The following is a 14,700-nucleotide window of genomic DNA, read 5'->3' as shown; positions in this document are numbered from 1 at the left end:
TGATTAAACTGGATATTAAAATATGGATATGGATATTAACATAGTTTTATTTTCTGCCTGCGGTAACCGACGATCTTCCAAAAACTTCCAAAATAATTCCAGTAATGTAATTATATTTAGGATTGACTAACAAAAAGTATGAATATTCAATCGATATTAACATGGTTTTACTTTCTGCTTGCGGTAACCGACGATCTTCCAAATAAAGATATAAATAAAAGATATAAATATAAGATATAAAGATGGAATATAAATGTTGGAATAAGCAATATATCAATAAATTAAAAGACTCAGTCAAAGGAACACAGCTCAAATTCAGCTCGAGGAAAAGGTAGATTATAGATAGATGTACCCAGATCATATAGAGACCACATTTGCTGGGATTATACAGAACCATCGGCCCATGCTCCTGAGAAAAATCCGGAAGTGCAGCTGCAAGATACCTAGAGCAGCCCCATGTATTGATAGTTAATGGTTTTTATTTGTGAATAAGAGTAGAGTATAATGCTGGGTACGTAATGAGTACAAACATCAAGCAATTGAATCAAACATTTGCATCGCATGCGTAACAATTTTGTGTATAGTATGCATAACATTTATTTTGTATTCCGCTTCTGCTGGGGTTTTTACTTAATCGAAAATCATTAAATAAGCTTCCGAATCTCGACTCCGGCTAATATGGCGATGTGATGGGTGAGTTTGCAAAACTAGAATCATGGGTGTGGGGCGGCTTACGAATAAAATAAATCACAATCTATATGTACATAATACTAAAAATGCCTAAAACGCTAAATCAATAAAACGAGGAGTTCGTCTGCAGTCCAAAATGAATTAAGGTTACAAAACAAAGACCGGCTACAAAGTAAGCACATTTCTGAATCCGCTTCGAGAGTGTTGCAGGTTGCAGTGTTTTGTCGGGTTTTGTGTTCTTCCGAATACAGCTAACATATATCCATATTAAATGAGTTAATGCCTTAATGGGGAAACAAGACCATGTCCTCCGATCTCGCGCCCTACGAGCCACCGAAGTGGAATCGCCTACTCTATGTCGTGGAAGCGGAGAATGGCGCGTCCGGGTATCTCGGAGTTGCACAGCTTTGCGATGACCTCGGCCGCCTGCTCGCAGGGGAAGACGGAGTGCGGCGGTGGCTCGATCTTCTTGTTGGCCACCAGCTCCACTAGCTCCGCCAGCTGCTCGGCGGTGCCGTTCGAGATGGCGATGATCTCCTGCTGGTACTGCTCAGACAGCCGCGAGAACTTCGGCAGCAGCTTCTCGGCCACCTCGTCGCTGATCAGCACCACGCCGCCCTTCGAGAGGCAGTGCATCGAGCGGTGCAGGCTCCTGGAGGTTGTGCCAAAGTCAATCACCACGTCCACGGCCCCGCCGCACACGTCCTTGGTGCGCTCGATCAGCTGCGGCTCGTACAGGCATTCGTTCCACTGCACCACGCTGACACTGGAAGGAGGAAAATGAGGCATTGTGTGGTTAGAGTCTGAAACATGAGGGGCACTTAAAGCAGTGCATATCGCAGGCTTTAATAGCTGGTTTATAAGTTCAAGTCCCCTCAGCAGGATTTGAATGCTTACTTTGTGATCTCTGTTGCCAGGCGGAAACCCTCGTCCCGGAGACTGGCCACTGTGATGTCCACGTTGTCGGCTCCAGTTGTGGCGAAGTGATAGGAGGCGATGCGCACGGCCCAGAGCGCCAGGCCGCCAGTGCCCACGATCAGGATCTTGGGCTTCCGCTTTGGCTCCGTTTCAGCCCGCTGGCTGAGAATCTGTGTGACGACGGCCTGGGCCTTGAAGACGGCGTTCCAGGCAAGCAAGGCGCCCGTCGGCAGCATGGCGGCCACCTCCATGGGCAGACTGTCGGGAATGGGCACCACGTGCTTCAGGTCCGGCACGACCAGCAGCTCGGCGTATCCGGCTGGGGTCTCGTCGAATGGATATACGATCACACGCTGTCCAATGCGCAGCCCACGGTTGTTGGCCTCGGTGATCTCTGAGCCCAGGGACTCGATCACGCCGGCGACCTCGAAGCCCGGAAAAAAGGATCCCTCCCGGTGTGCGGACGAGGTAATCGAGCTCACCGACGGACAGTAGTCGCTCAGCTCCGACGACACTGAGGACATGCTGGTGATGGAGTTGGCGCGATCGCGACGACGGTAGCAGGCTCCGGCGCACACGATCCGGATGCGGGCGCCCATCGCCGGCGTGTCCTCGATGGGCACGAAGAAGTTGAAGACGCAGTTCTTGGCCCCCGGGCCGGGCGACTCAATTGACACTTGGCGGCACAGCTTGTTCATGTTGTGCGGATTGTGTGGATTGTGGTGATCGGGATCCGTCGGCGGAAGAGCGGAAGTCAGGGACAGTGAGTTCAATGACAACGAGGTATCTGTTGTTCCGCTGCAATCAGACAAAGGAATGGATGACACATATTAGAGATGTTGCTAAAAATAAAGTGGTCACTAAACTTTGCTTGCTTAAGTCGATAGTATATATCTACATGTTATCCATATTCAAAATCCTCTACTAGCATTCCACTCTTATTTTGATTGACATCCAGATAATCACCATATTATTATTTTTATTTAGACTATCCCTATTTTAATAATTTCCCAAAGATTTGTACTCTGTATATCTCTGATTTGATTTTTTGATTCGACTGCGGATTACATATCAAGGTCGCATTGCGTAGTTCTCAATAGTTTCAATGCCGCATCATGATATGTCAGTTCTATTTCGTATTCTCCGCTGCCTTTCCTATATACAAACACTCTTAACAATTATCTTGATGTTCAATGCCAGCCACAATTCAGAGTTCTCCATGTAAACACCAATATTCTAGCTACTTTTTGTGTGCTGTAATTACAGTGGGCACATATCTGAAAGGTCAAGCGGACCGGTCTTCGTAAGTATTGGACTGGTTGACAATCCAGATACGGATCACTCCACTTCAATAAACTGACAAGGGCCCCGCCAAAAGATAGGGCTAGAGTTTGTCATTAGATTTGGCTAATATTCAGCATAGCCGGAAGCCCATGGGTCATAAAGATATCAGATAGAATGCCTAGGCCAATATCGGATATTAGTCTGGTCTGATGTCTGGCGCTCCAATTAGTTTATATTGCAGTTATAAGAGATAGTGACGAATTTACACATCAAAGTTTACTGTACTTGCACTTTCGTTACTTTTCAATGAGTGGAAACCACGCTGGTGTCACATCATTTAAAAAATTCCATGTTTTCATCATCTCGATAAAAAAAGGAATAAATATATATATTTTATTTAAACTATTTTCCCATTTTCTAAAAACTATTTGTAAACGAAAATTGCAAATTATTGTAAATTACAAGGATAAATGGTATATGCTTGGAAACCTAAAATATTTTCGCGATTTTTGAAAGTGCTCCTAATATATCACAATAAAGTCCACGGTAATTGGAAAACTCGATTGGGACAATGGGAAAATTCAATCGGCGTCGTTTAATAGTTTACCTCATTGAACTGAGCAAATTGTGTGGTTGACTGCATACAATATCGACCGGCATTTTGCTATCCTCGTATCGTTCTCTGTTAGTTCTTCACTTTATTCTTTTTATTTTGCACTACTGCAACTATACTGCGGTGTGTATTGCAAACTGGGTAACACTTTTACTTGTGAATTGGCTAGATTTTTCTTTTGCTGCACTCGCTTCTCAGCGCTTTTCCCACGTCTTGACCAGCGCACTTCCAAAGAACATCTGAGGCGATTCGGTCGATGAGCCAGCTAAAAAGCAAAAAGCCGGTGACGAGTGGAACTCTCGCACAGTCACACGCACACATCACGCCCAGGGGCGCACCAAAGGGGTTCGGATGCTCATCTGTTCGTGGTTTCCTTGTATGTATGCCAGCATATCTGGCTGTTTGGAATAGTGCTTATCGGGTTAAGGAGTATTCACGGAATAACAAAAACAATCTGGAATGTTTCATCACTTTTCGAAACAACATCTCAGATCTGAAAAGCTGTCTCAGAGTTTCATTATATAGCATCTATAGCTTAATGAAAATCGTTTATCCCTGAGTACATTACATTGCAAAAATTGAAATTCCATCAACACTGATAGTGGGCGATCCTGGCCTTAAGTCTCAGCTCCAATTCCCAAACCCCCCGGTTAAACAATCCGTACACCACTGTGTGCTCACATACACAGCACGCAGGGAATGCGTGAAACATTTGAAATGAGTGTTTTCATTTGTGGAGGATTGCATGGCCGCATTCGCATCTATAGAATGCATTTCAATATTTTGAGAATTCGGAGCATTGCACATTTATTTATAGACAGCTATAACTTACAATACTGGAAAAATGCTATTTAAATACTAATGATTTTCTTACATGTTTTTTGGATAATTTCATGAAACATTCTCAATTTCTTGGAATCGGCCTTTAGAACTTCTTCAACATATCAGTTAGATAGATAGGCATATCCTATAGATAGGCACACTTAGTTGCCAAATATTTTAGCAGTGTACTCCAACGAGATTGTTGTTTATCTTTTGTTTACACATTCGAATTAACACGGAGGACGCAGAAGTCGAGAGAAAAACAAGCCAGCAATCAAAACAATTTAATAAGGAACAACAAAAGCATTAGGCCAACGCGTGCGACAGATTTATGGCCAAAACAAAGTCCAGGAGCTGGCTGGTCTTGGAGAGCCTCTCCAAGAACGGAAGCCACCTGGTGCTCGTTGCCAGGTGGTCAGCGGAACCGTTTATAGAACTTTCGATGTCAACATGTTCGATGTTCTAACAAAGCTGCGAGGCAGATCGGAGGATGCCCCATTAGTCACGTCACGATTCTAGGCGGGTGGTAACAGATAGTAACAGAAAGCAAGCAAAGCGATGGGCTGCAGTGGAAAGTGGAAAATATGGGTCTGCTGCGAGTGGAAATTTATCAAATGCAATTAAAATGCGTCGTGCGGCCTTCACTTGAAAGCAAAACAAACAAACAACTTACATATGCTGCATAGATAAAAAGATACAGTGCTACCTGCTTAAAGCGAATGTTCTAAGCGAATGTTCTTGTACCGAGTTTTTGTTACTAAGCCAAATCTGGTTACATATGCATGTATCTTGTTTTTGTATCTTTATCTTACTAAATCATTCACACTGCACTGCGTTCCGCGGTGAAGTTCAGCAATCGGTGAGCGGGCTGTATCTATGTATCTACATATGTATGTATGCACCTCTAACTGTTGTTGTTTGTGTTTGCGGAGCGAGGAAACAAAACAAATCCAAAGTCATGTGCACGTGCTCGCTGCATGATAATCACGCACTCGCTGCGTGGCTTTCCAAACAGCGAGTGAGACAGAAAGACCATTTGAGTGCGAGAGAGGGAGAGAGGGAGGGAGCGCGTTGTTTTTGTTTTCTCTCTCTCTCACTCACGCAAATTGTCTTCCTGTCTCACTCGCTCCTTCGCGCAGCGGAATTGCATGAAATGGTACGCAATATTGAATTGGGCATCCTTCCTCCGCTTAATTTTTGTTCTTTGTGCCGCTCTATAAATACGCCGCACATTTACGCAGTTACGTTTTACACATTTGCATCCTGACACCAAAAAAGTGTAAATACTTTTTCGGGTTAATCAACAGCCCCGGACACTGAGAATTATTTTCACAATAAGCCACAACTTTTTCAAAATGCTCAGAACAAGAGAGCCCCCCTTTATCAATGAATAAAAGTATTTACTTTACTAATTGCATCGAAAATGTACGAAACAAACATTAAATAAATAAAAACATACCATTTGTAATGGTATATGTATGTAAATATTACCCTTTGTAGCGTATTTTCAATAACATAGTTAATGGGCTTTTCACGTAATTTACAATATTTGTACCACAATCAATCGACGAAATAATTCATTCTTTAATATACATATAGTGAAAGATTTATGCATAAGACTTATCCCATAAAATGTGCATCGTTTTACTTTACATCTCTAAACTTAAAGCGTTCGTGGCGACATTTAGGTTATTTAACCATCTGGTCGAAGGTGAAATCGAAAGTGGCATAACCATTCGTTAAGCGAAATTCGCCAGTGCCATAATTAAAAGCAATATGTGTTCAATTAAAAGCTGTGACTGGACTCTTTCTTGAATAATAAATATCAGTCCCTCGAAGATATGTACATATGTATATCCCCGATCTGATCAAAAGATCGTCGAGCAAGCAAAATATTTACTGAATTATTTATTTATTAATTTTTTGTTGGCCTGGCGCTGCGCCTGAATTGAAAATATTTGCTGGTCAATTCCAGTCAATTGTATTTAATGGCGGAATCAATCAAGTCTAACGATGGATTGGCAATGCAAATTTAGTGGGGCTGTCGCGCCAAGGAAATGTGGACCACTGTCGTTTTCCCATCCCGGGTCGGAAAATGTCGCCAATTATGCATCAATGACACATAAAATTTAATTGAATCGCTGTCGGCCAACCGGAGTGAACTCTCGGTGTAAAAATTGCAGGGACAGGGCTATTTTTAGACCCTTTGTGTGAGTGGGAATAATGCCTTCGATCGCAATCAAGATCCGAGTTTCCGAGTTTGTTTTTCTTATTTTCCACTTGTCCGCAGCCACGCGCGTGTGGTAATAATTTACAATCCCCGATTGCGTTTAAATGGGCTTTAATGCGAATGTACATACATAAGTACATATGTACATATATACCTTTAGTAGCTTGTGGTAGTAACTTCGACTGTGAACGAATCTACGCCACACCTAACTTCAATATTACATAGGAGTATATTGAGTGTGCTATTCTGACAAGTTATCACTCACATTTCACCTACCCCAAGAATATGGGATACATAAATCGCACATGTATCGGTTATTGGATCGAGCTGCGGTCCTAACACTTTACCACAGGTATCCCCCGGCTGGTAAGTGCTCACTGCCCAGTCAAATCTCCAGGCGCTGATAACCCAGCAGAGGCCTGATAGGGAAGCCACTTTTGATACTTGTGAAGACACAAACAAGCTGAATGATTTAGGGCCACTCGACTGAGTTTTGGATTGTCCCCAAAAGAGTTGTTTACCCTCGGGGCTCCAAAACACGCGTACCTCGGGATCCAAGGCCATGATTGAAGTTGGAAAAACTTTTAAGTAACTCTTTTAACGCAACTCTCGCCTCCGATTTGCCTAAGTAGATGCCAGCACTTGAATTTCGCATCAGAGAAAAAGGAAAGGAATGCGTAAAGGATGTATACCCCAGAAAGGAAGTCGGGCCCAAGAAAATGGCCACACGTAGGCCACTCCGGGATGCCAATTGCGTAATAAGGACTCGTCCGCAACTTACCCTTGTAAAAAAGCTAAAAGCGCAGCGTATCAAAAGCACTCCCGCCGTCACTTATCAATATATTTATGCTTAGTTTGTTGTTAACTTTAATTGTGGTAGCTAAAAACGCCTGAGCAGCGCTGCAGCTTTTTTTGGAAAACTCTTCACGATGCGTGTCGACTGTTTTTATTGAAGGAGCACCGCAGCCGCACGGCGTACAGCAGGATACGTTTGACTTTGAAGTCTCCTTTGCCGAGTATGAAATAAAGGCAGGGCTTAAGTGTAAATACAAGACCTGAGTCTGCGCATTCGTCGCTGGTGGAGCAAAGGATTTTCTTTGTTGCAGCGGAACCAGTTCGCTGAGCTAGCTCTTGAAATACAATTTCATTAATTGCATGGTATATAAATAAATTTACTCACGAAATTTGTTCGTAAATAACGTTTGTTTTCCGTAAGAGTTTGCCTGCATTTTCAAATGGGCGCCAAATTAAATGAGGTATTTGTGAGCACTGGTAGACTCGCGCCCAAAAGTATGCAGTATTTTCTGTAGGTCGATAGTCAAATAGCGGTGATGTTTTTTGTTGGGTGGTGTAAACAAATAATAAGCTTGATAAATAAGTACTAAACAAGTAATTTATCTTTTATGTATTGAAACGAAATATAAGTTCCATAACACAAACAACCTGCCTAGTCTAAACGGTCGCTCTGCGATATTGCTAGGCATTCGATATCGATAGGCATTGGTGTAAACAAGCCATCTTGCTCGGCGCCAGTGTGACCGTCGGCCCCCACTTTTGTGAGACCGTGCGCCGTGGAGAAAGAGTGCGAGGCTGCACAGATAGTTTTTTTCGTGACACAAATCAAACGCGCAGTAGAAATCAACAAGTGATCACCATGTCGAGCGAGGAAACAAAGACTTTCACGCGGGCCGAGGTTGCCAAGCACAACACGAACAAGGACACCTGGCTGCTCATCCACAACAACATCTACGACGTCACCGCCTTCCTGAACGAGGTGAGAATCGCACGGAACACGTCGCAGCTGAATGACACCGCCTCGCAACCGCTCCCGTCTCCAAATGGGGGTCATCGGGTGTTATTAGTCGTTATCTGGGTTCCACTTGTCCCGCTAAGCTAATGACGGCGATGGGCCCGGCCCAGCCCAGTCCAAGCCCACGTAGCCACATGTAGTGGCTCTACGTGCGTGTGAAACTTGTATAGCGGGCAATTAGGTCTGTACTTTGACCCCGGGCGATAGTTTGACCTGCGTCCGAATTTCGCAGACCCGCTGCGACGTCGCAACTTCCAGCAGCCACTTTCGCCTGTCGAAACGCACAGCTGTCGAAAGAGCTCCACATGGCGAAACTATCCATTTGCATACATACATATGTACACACATGGGTTCGCCTGTTGGTGTATGGGCGTCGAGGGTCAAGTGTTAAGCGAAATCCGCGTCTGCATTTGCATCTCATTTGATTTATGAACTTCGATTTGAATTTGGATTCTTATGCAAGTGCACCGCCTGCCGCCGGCTCCGAAAAGTGGGTCTCCCTGACGCAGCAGTGGGGTCATCACCAAATCTATAGATGTATACACAGTATGCTATCTCTTATAAGATAAGCTCCGTGAAAATTCCGTTCTAACGATGACGTTGCACTTTGGGTACCTGAGAATAACAATAGTGACGGTGACCAGGCGTCTCATTTATAATACCATTCCAAAGTTTCAGTTTCAGTCGCCTACCGACCGAAGCCATCCAGTCCATGTTTAAAACATGCCCCTAATCTGATCCACTGACGGAGGACCAGTCTTTTCAGGAATAACATTAGGTACTGCTACCTTGCTATCTGCGTACAGCATCACCAGACAAATCGCAAATTAGACTTCCAGATTTAAGAGCGTTTGCTGGATCCGAAGAGATTTAAGCGGTTTATACGGCTCCATATGACCAGTATATTTTGAAGAATATTTGTCTCAGTGAGGCAATATGTTCCTACATATCTATGTTCTGATTTGGCACATGTAAATACATAGGAAATTCGTCTAACTAAAATCAGCAATCACAAAATAATCATCCAAATTATATAAGGCTGATTAAGACTGTGTACAAGATTAAATAATTATGAGATATGCAATATCAACGATTCAATGCACTCGCAATCTTTAAAAGTACAAAAATGGTTTTGCCTTATCATTCAGCACAATTAAAGCGTAAAACATTGTTTGCTCTTAATAGTAACTAATAATAATAATTACACCATACTTGCCTGGCAGTTTTTTGCACGATTCAAAGCTACAGTACAAAGATTTAATTTCGATCGGCTATTCAAGATCAAAGTTTCTCTAAACTGATTTGCCTTTAATTGCGAAAATAAATATGTAACTGGAATTAGTTGTGATATTTTCCGTGCTCTTGTTCAGTTAAAACTTTAACTTCAATATTATTTTCACTTTTAACGTAACGGAAGCTTAAAATATTACCATATGGCTTCCGCATAAACGAAAGTATTCCCGAATTCATACCTTGAAACTCTGTCCGGTCCTTGAAATTCAGGGTCAGACCTCCATTAGCATTCCTGCAAGCTAGCAGTTATTTATGCGAATATTTATCTGGTTCTTTTCTTTCACAACAGCATCCCGGTGGCGAAGAGGTGCTCATCGAGCAGGCCGGCAAGGATGCCACGGAGAACTTTGAGGACGTTGGCCACAGCAACGATGCCCGCGACATGATGAAGAAGTACAAAATCGGAGAGCTGGTGGAGAGCGAAAGGACAAGCGTGGCCCAGAAGTCAGAGCCGACCTGGAGCACGGACCAGCAAACCGAGGAGAGCTCTGTGAAGTCGTGGCTGGTGCCCCTAGTGTTGTGCTTGGTGGCCACGCTCTTCTACAAGTTCTTCTTTGGCGGTGCTAAGCAGTAGGAGGAGCCACAATGCCCAGCAGAGACTTTCCAACCCGTTCCAGAGTCCTTAGTTCATTTACGAGAGCTCAAAAGTAACATGAGGAGCGGGACAGTGGAGCGGGAAAGATTTTTATAGTAAATTTGTGCTAAGTTTTAACGATAATTTTGGCATTTGGCGATTTTGTACAACCCTCTACACGTGTAATTCCTTCAGACGGCGGGTCTAGACTCTAAAGTAATTTATCCCATTGATATTCCAACATTTGAGGCACGGAACGAAAACAGAAAGTTTTTATTCACTTGTATGTACATTAAACATATTTCCAAAAGCAAGCAAACCCGTCCAAATTTTCCGTTTTTTTGGTTCCGTCAGATGTCAGATATATTGTCTGCCCTCGCAGATATAGTCAAAATTCGGTGTGTACAGCAAGGGGTAATACCATGGCTAAGATTCTACAAATGGCGGTGATGCTGGGCAGCTCCAAGCTGGGCCACGGCGCCTTCGGATTTGATGAAAGGCAAACGGACCCGACTTCAGTGCCGCAGATGAAGCGGGATCTGCCCACACGAAAGATGTGTCTGGAGGCCTTCAAGCGAACCCACTACGACATCCTCATTATTGGCGGCGGTGCCGTGGGTTCCGGTTGTGCTCTCGATGCTGCTACGCGGGGCTTGAAGACCGCCCTGGTGGAAGCGAATGACTTTGGCAGCGGCACTTCCTCCAAATCGAGCAAATTGTTGCACGGCGGCCTAAGGGATCTGGAGCAGGCCATCTCGCGTCTGGACGTGGCTGCGTTTCGGAGGGTTCGCAGCTCCTTGCAGGAGCGCAGCCACATTGGCAATATGGCGCCGCACCTCAGCCAGCCAGTTCCCATCCTGCTGCCCGTCCACCACTGGTGGGAGGCCCCGCTCTACTACATGAAGCTAAAGATTTACCACCTGATGGCGCCCAAGACGACCAGAAGTTTTCAGTATCTGAGTGCCGACGAGGCGTTGGAAGTATTTCCGATGTTGCGACGCCAGGAGCTGTTTGGCGCCTTCGTCTTTTACGAAGGCCAACACGATGACGCCAGGATGTGCCTTTCGGTGGCTCTTACAGCGGCTCGATACGGAGCAGATATCTGCAACCACATGAAGGTCTCGAGACTCATCAAGAACAAGGAGGGCAATGTGGCGGGCGCGGAGGCGGTGGACCAGCTGTCAGGCAAGAAGTACAGTATACGGGCGAAGGTGGTGGTCAACGCCACTGGTCACATGAGCGACAGCCTTCGTCAGATGGAAGATTCGGAAGCCAAACCGCTCTGCACGCGCAGTTGGTCCTCGATCATCGTCATGCCCCGCTTCTACTGTCCAGAGGAGGTGGGCGTCTTTGATCCACACACGCCCAATGGCCGATCGATCTTCTTCCTGCCCTGGCAGGGCCATACGCTAGTGGGATCCAGCGATGAGCCTCTCAATCTGCCTGAGCAGGACACTCAGCCCACGGAGACGGATGTGCAGTCTCTACTAGATTGCGTTAAGCACTTTGTAACGCCCAATTTTGATGTGCGAAGATGCGATGTACTGGCCGTTTGGGGTGGTTACAAGCCTCTGCCCGTGCAGTCCGATTCCTTGCACCACACTCTTTTCAAGAACCATGTAATCCAGCTAGGGCCCCGAAATATGCTTTCCATTGTTGGTGGCACCTGGTCGTCGTTTCGGGTTTTGGCTGAGAAAACCGTCAATGCAGCCATCCGGTATGGAGATCTTTCACCGCTGCGTAAGGAATCGGTGACCGCAGAGTCCTGCAAACTGGATGGAGCCAGTGGGTGGGGTCCGAAGATGTTTATCCGGCTGGTGCAGGACTTTGGAATGGAGCGCGACGTCGCTGTGCACCTGTCGAACACTTACGGATCGAATGCCTTCAAAGTGGCCGTGAGCGCGGACAGCAGTGGAAAGGCATGGCCCATTTTGGGGAAGCGACTTCATTCGGAGTTCCCGTACATCGAGGCAGAGGTAAGGCAGGGCGTTCGGGACTTCGCTTGCACATTGGAGGACATGGTGGCTCGGCGACTACGAGTGGCCTTCCTAAATGTCCAGGTGGCCGAGGAGATACTACCGCAAGTGGCCAACATCATGGCCAAGGAGCTGAACTGGACGCAAGATCAAATTAAGAAGCAGATCCGCAAGACGCGCACTTTTCTTAACTCTCAGATGGGCCAGCTGACCAAGGAGAGTGCCTCCCAGCTGAGCATTCCCATCAAGATGAGTGTGGGCCAAGTGCGGAAGTTTGCCGGGCAATTCAGGCGAATGGATAAGAACAAAACAGGGTACGTGACGATTGCAGACTGCTGCAGGGCCATGAAAACGATGGGCGTAAAGGAGGTGCCCGTCGACCTGATGCACAATGTCTTGCGGGACATTGATGTCCATGCCCAGGGCAAGGTGAACCTCTACGAGTTCCTCTTGCTCATGTCGGCTATTGTGCAGGGCAACACCGAGTACCTGCGCTACGCACGTCTGTATCTGGACCACAAAAAGCAGATGCAAGGCAGCAACTTTCCCATCGTAATGCAAATGGAGCGGGCCGGGGGCGGCCTTTGAAAGTGTCCTTCCTTGTCACCCTCTCTTTGGAATACAGCATCCGTTGACCGTCTATGCATTACACGTCGAAGCAGTTACCTTCAGGGATAGCTACCTCAACTTTAATTTATTTTACGCACTTTCTGTTTACACGAACTAAGGAAGAAACTTACAAACGGATGGGTAAAGGGTTGGACGGGTCATTCTATTCCTTGGGCTTTCCCTTTGGCTCATAGGGTTTCATAAGGTTCTCGGAGAATGACCGGATGCTCTCTGGACCGCGCACCTCTTTCTCGAGGAGCGGCAGCTTGGTTACGTGGAAGTCTTCATACAGGTCGGCAATCTGGTCCAGGTACTTTTCCTGAATCTTAAAGCGGGAGGCGCACATGCTGCACGAGTCGTGTGAGTTCTGCAGAAAGAGCAACTGGTTTACAATGATGTTGTGCACGTCGATGCCGCACTTGGTTAGTTCTTGGACCAGCCGCTCTGTCTCGTACAGCGAAAAGAACTCTGCTATGCACACGCAGACGAATGTGGTTTGCTCCTGTCGAAGAAAGAGTGGAGATTAGGCGTAGTCAGAGCTAAATACATGCTTCTACGCACTGGGTTCTTGAACTGCTCGTTGACTTGGGTGATTATGCGCAGCATGTCGTCCAGCTTCTGGGAGAGTGTGTCCGCGTTCACATCAGCCATGCCCAGCATGGAGACGAACTGTGACAGCAGAGGCGCCACCTTCATCTTAAGCCGCAGCAGCTTGCCCAGCCCCTTCTCCACCACCTGAGGAAATGCAATCAGACGCAGCGTGTGTCCCGTGGGCGCCGTGTCGAAGACGACTACCGAGAAGTTCATGCCCTTGACCAGCTTCATCACCTCCGCATAGCTCATCGCCTCGTCGATGCCGGGTAGGGCGTTGATCATCTCCTGCATGACGCCCTTGCTCACGCGCAGCGCCTCGTTTTCGCCCTCGAAGTACTCCTCCGGCAACTCGTTAAGACCGGCATTGGGGTCGATTTCCATGGCGAACAGGTTGTCGAAGCCATTAACCTGGGTGTGAAAATGGATTCGGATATTTCAGTTCAGTTTACCCAATGGTACATGACTTCATTTCTGGAGTCGTCCACCAACCTTTGTGGGCACCTTGGTGAACTTCTGATCGAATGCATCCGATATGTTGTGCGCCGGATCTGTGGATATGATCAGCACCGATTCGCGCACTTTCGATAGCTGAACGGCCAGGCTAGAACTATAAAGCAGAAATTAACAGAGATCGGTCAAGAAAGCTGCCTTTTGTTGTTGTTGTTTCACCTGCAAGTCGTCTTGCCCACGCCGCCCTTTCCGCCCACGAAGATCCACTTGAGGGAGTCCTGCTCGACGAGATTCTGCAGGCTGGGCTCCAGGGGCTCTAAATTGTCGACCATAATGCCCTCTAAAGCGAGACACGTACGAAATTAGTTGAAATTATAAGCAGTGAGTATGAACTCTGGCGAGCAGAGTGACCGTTTGATGCCAATATGCTGGAATAGCGGCGAAGCTGTAATCGATAAATGTACATATAAGTTGATAGGCACTGAAATCAGCTGATCACGAGGCACTACTAGGGATGGATTGGCCATTTGGCGCCAAACAAAGTTTAAAACGCAAATTTTGCAAATCCAAATAAATATTGTCAAGTGAGTCCAAGCTGCTTGAGCTGTGTAACAAACTTAAGTGTTCACTAATTGGTATAAGCTTAGCAAAATAACATTGTGTTATCTGTTGCTGCGTTAATGCTCAAAGCTCCGCTGCTTTTATCGTGCCTATTAAATGCACAAAGCGCTCTCGCAACCCAAGAAAATCACAATAAGTGCCGCGGATGCTTGACCCGTCCCCGCGTTTCCCGCGCCATCACAGCCCGACTCTATTAATTGTGCAAATCGCGAGCTT

At 46.1% G+C, this 14,700-nt stretch overlaps 4 protein-coding genes across 5 annotated transcripts; 2 read left to right on the top strand and 2 right to left on the bottom strand.

Moving 5' to 3' along the window:
* Nucleotides 1–459: 459 nt before the first annotated feature.
* On the bottom strand, nucleotides 460–7,600 carry LOC6541438 (zinc-type alcohol dehydrogenase-like protein C1773.06c). Of its 2 annotated transcripts, none has more exons than XM_015159129.2 (3): nucleotides 7,339–7,600; nucleotides 1,588–2,406; nucleotides 460–1,456 (listed from the first exon to the last, which is right to left on the bottom strand). In XM_015159129.2, the coding sequence occupies exons 2-3, from the start codon at nucleotides 2,304–2,306 to the stop codon at nucleotides 1,039–1,041; spliced, it is 1,137 nt and encodes a 378-aa protein (XP_015014615.1). In that variant the 5' UTR covers nucleotides 2,307–2,406; nucleotides 7,339–7,600; the 3' UTR covers nucleotides 460–1,038. The 2 variants fall into 2 exon arrangements, with proteins under 2 accessions (XP_015014615.1, XP_001970612.1); XM_001970576.3 differs by lacking the exon at nucleotides 7,339–7,600 and adding an exon at nucleotides 3,500–3,786.
* Nucleotides 7,601–8,083: 483 nt separating this feature from the next.
* Nucleotides 8,084–10,487, top strand: LOC6541267 (cytochrome b5). Its single transcript, XM_001970575.3, has 2 exons — nucleotides 8,084–8,331; nucleotides 9,950–10,487. The coding sequence occupies exons 1-2, from the start codon at nucleotides 8,212–8,214 to the stop codon at nucleotides 10,232–10,234; spliced, it is 405 nt and encodes a 134-aa protein (XP_001970611.1). The 5' UTR covers nucleotides 8,084–8,211; the 3' UTR covers nucleotides 10,235–10,487.
* A 47-nt stretch (nucleotides 10,488–10,534) lies between these two features.
* LOC6542430 (glycerol-3-phosphate dehydrogenase, mitochondrial) lies at nucleotides 10,535–12,900 on the top strand. Its single transcript, XM_001970574.2, has one exon. The coding sequence runs from the start codon at nucleotides 10,657–10,659 to the stop codon at nucleotides 12,796–12,798; it is 2,142 nt and encodes a 713-aa protein (XP_001970610.1). The 5' UTR covers nucleotides 10,535–10,656; the 3' UTR covers nucleotides 12,799–12,900.
* Nucleotides 12,851–14,318, bottom strand: LOC6542630 (ATPase ASNA1 homolog). Its single transcript, XM_001970573.3, has 4 exons — nucleotides 14,083–14,318; nucleotides 13,903–14,020; nucleotides 13,381–13,821; nucleotides 12,851–13,321 (listed from the first exon to the last, which is right to left on the bottom strand). The coding sequence occupies exons 1-4, from the start codon at nucleotides 14,193–14,195 to the stop codon at nucleotides 12,983–12,985; spliced, it is 1,011 nt and encodes a 336-aa protein (XP_001970609.1). The 5' UTR covers nucleotides 14,196–14,318; the 3' UTR covers nucleotides 12,851–12,982.
* Between the last annotated feature and the right edge of the window lie 382 nt (nucleotides 14,319–14,700).

Source organism: Drosophila erecta, unplaced genomic scaffold (assembly GCF_003286155.1).
Source record: "Drosophila erecta strain 14021-0224.00,06,07 unplaced genomic scaffold, DereRS2 tig00000055-arrow-pilon, whole genome shotgun sequence".
Classification (NCBI taxonomy): Eukaryota; Metazoa; Arthropoda; class Insecta; order Diptera; family Drosophilidae; genus Drosophila; species Drosophila erecta.
The sequence above is the reverse complement of the archived record's forward strand: the minus strand, read 5'-3'. Positions and strand labels throughout refer to the sequence as shown.

Bases quoted from the DNA above. Each gene is read 5' to 3' on its own strand.
- LOC6542430 (XM_001970574.2), top strand. From the start codon at position 10,657: ATGGCTAAGATTCTACAAATGGCGGTGATGCTGGGCAGCTCCAAGCTG.
- LOC6541267 (XM_001970575.3), top strand. From the start codon at position 8,212: ATGTCGAGCGAGGAAACAAAGACTTTCACGCGGGCCGAGGTTGCCAAG. The intron at 8,332-9,949 runs GTGAGAATCGCA...CTTTCACAACAG, and splicing joins TCACCGCCTTCCTGAACGAG to CATCCCGGTGGCGAAGAGGT.
- LOC6542630 (XM_001970573.3), bottom strand. From the start codon at position 14,195: ATGGTCGACAATTTAGAGCCCCTGGAGCCCAGCCTGCAGAATCTCGTC. The intron at 13,822-13,902 runs GTTGGTGGACGA...TTTCACACCCAG, and splicing joins TCACCAAGGTGCCCACAAAG to GTTAATGGCTTCGACAACCT. The intron at 13,322-13,380 runs GTGCGTAGAAGC...TTTCTTCGACAG, and splicing joins ACGAGCAGTTCAAGAACCCA to GAGCAAACCACATTCGTCTG.
- LOC6541438 (XM_001970576.3), bottom strand. From the start codon at position 3,552: ATGCCGGTCGATATTGTATGCAGTCAACCACACAATTTGCTCAGTTCA. The intron at 2,407-3,499 runs GTAAACTATTAA...GTCTGATTGCAG, and splicing joins AATTTGCTCAGTTCAATGAG to CGGAACAACAGATACCTCGT. The intron at 1,457-1,587 runs GTAAGCATTCAA...TCCTCCTTCCAG, and splicing joins CTGGCAACAGAGATCACAAA to TGTCAGCGTGGTGCAGTGGA.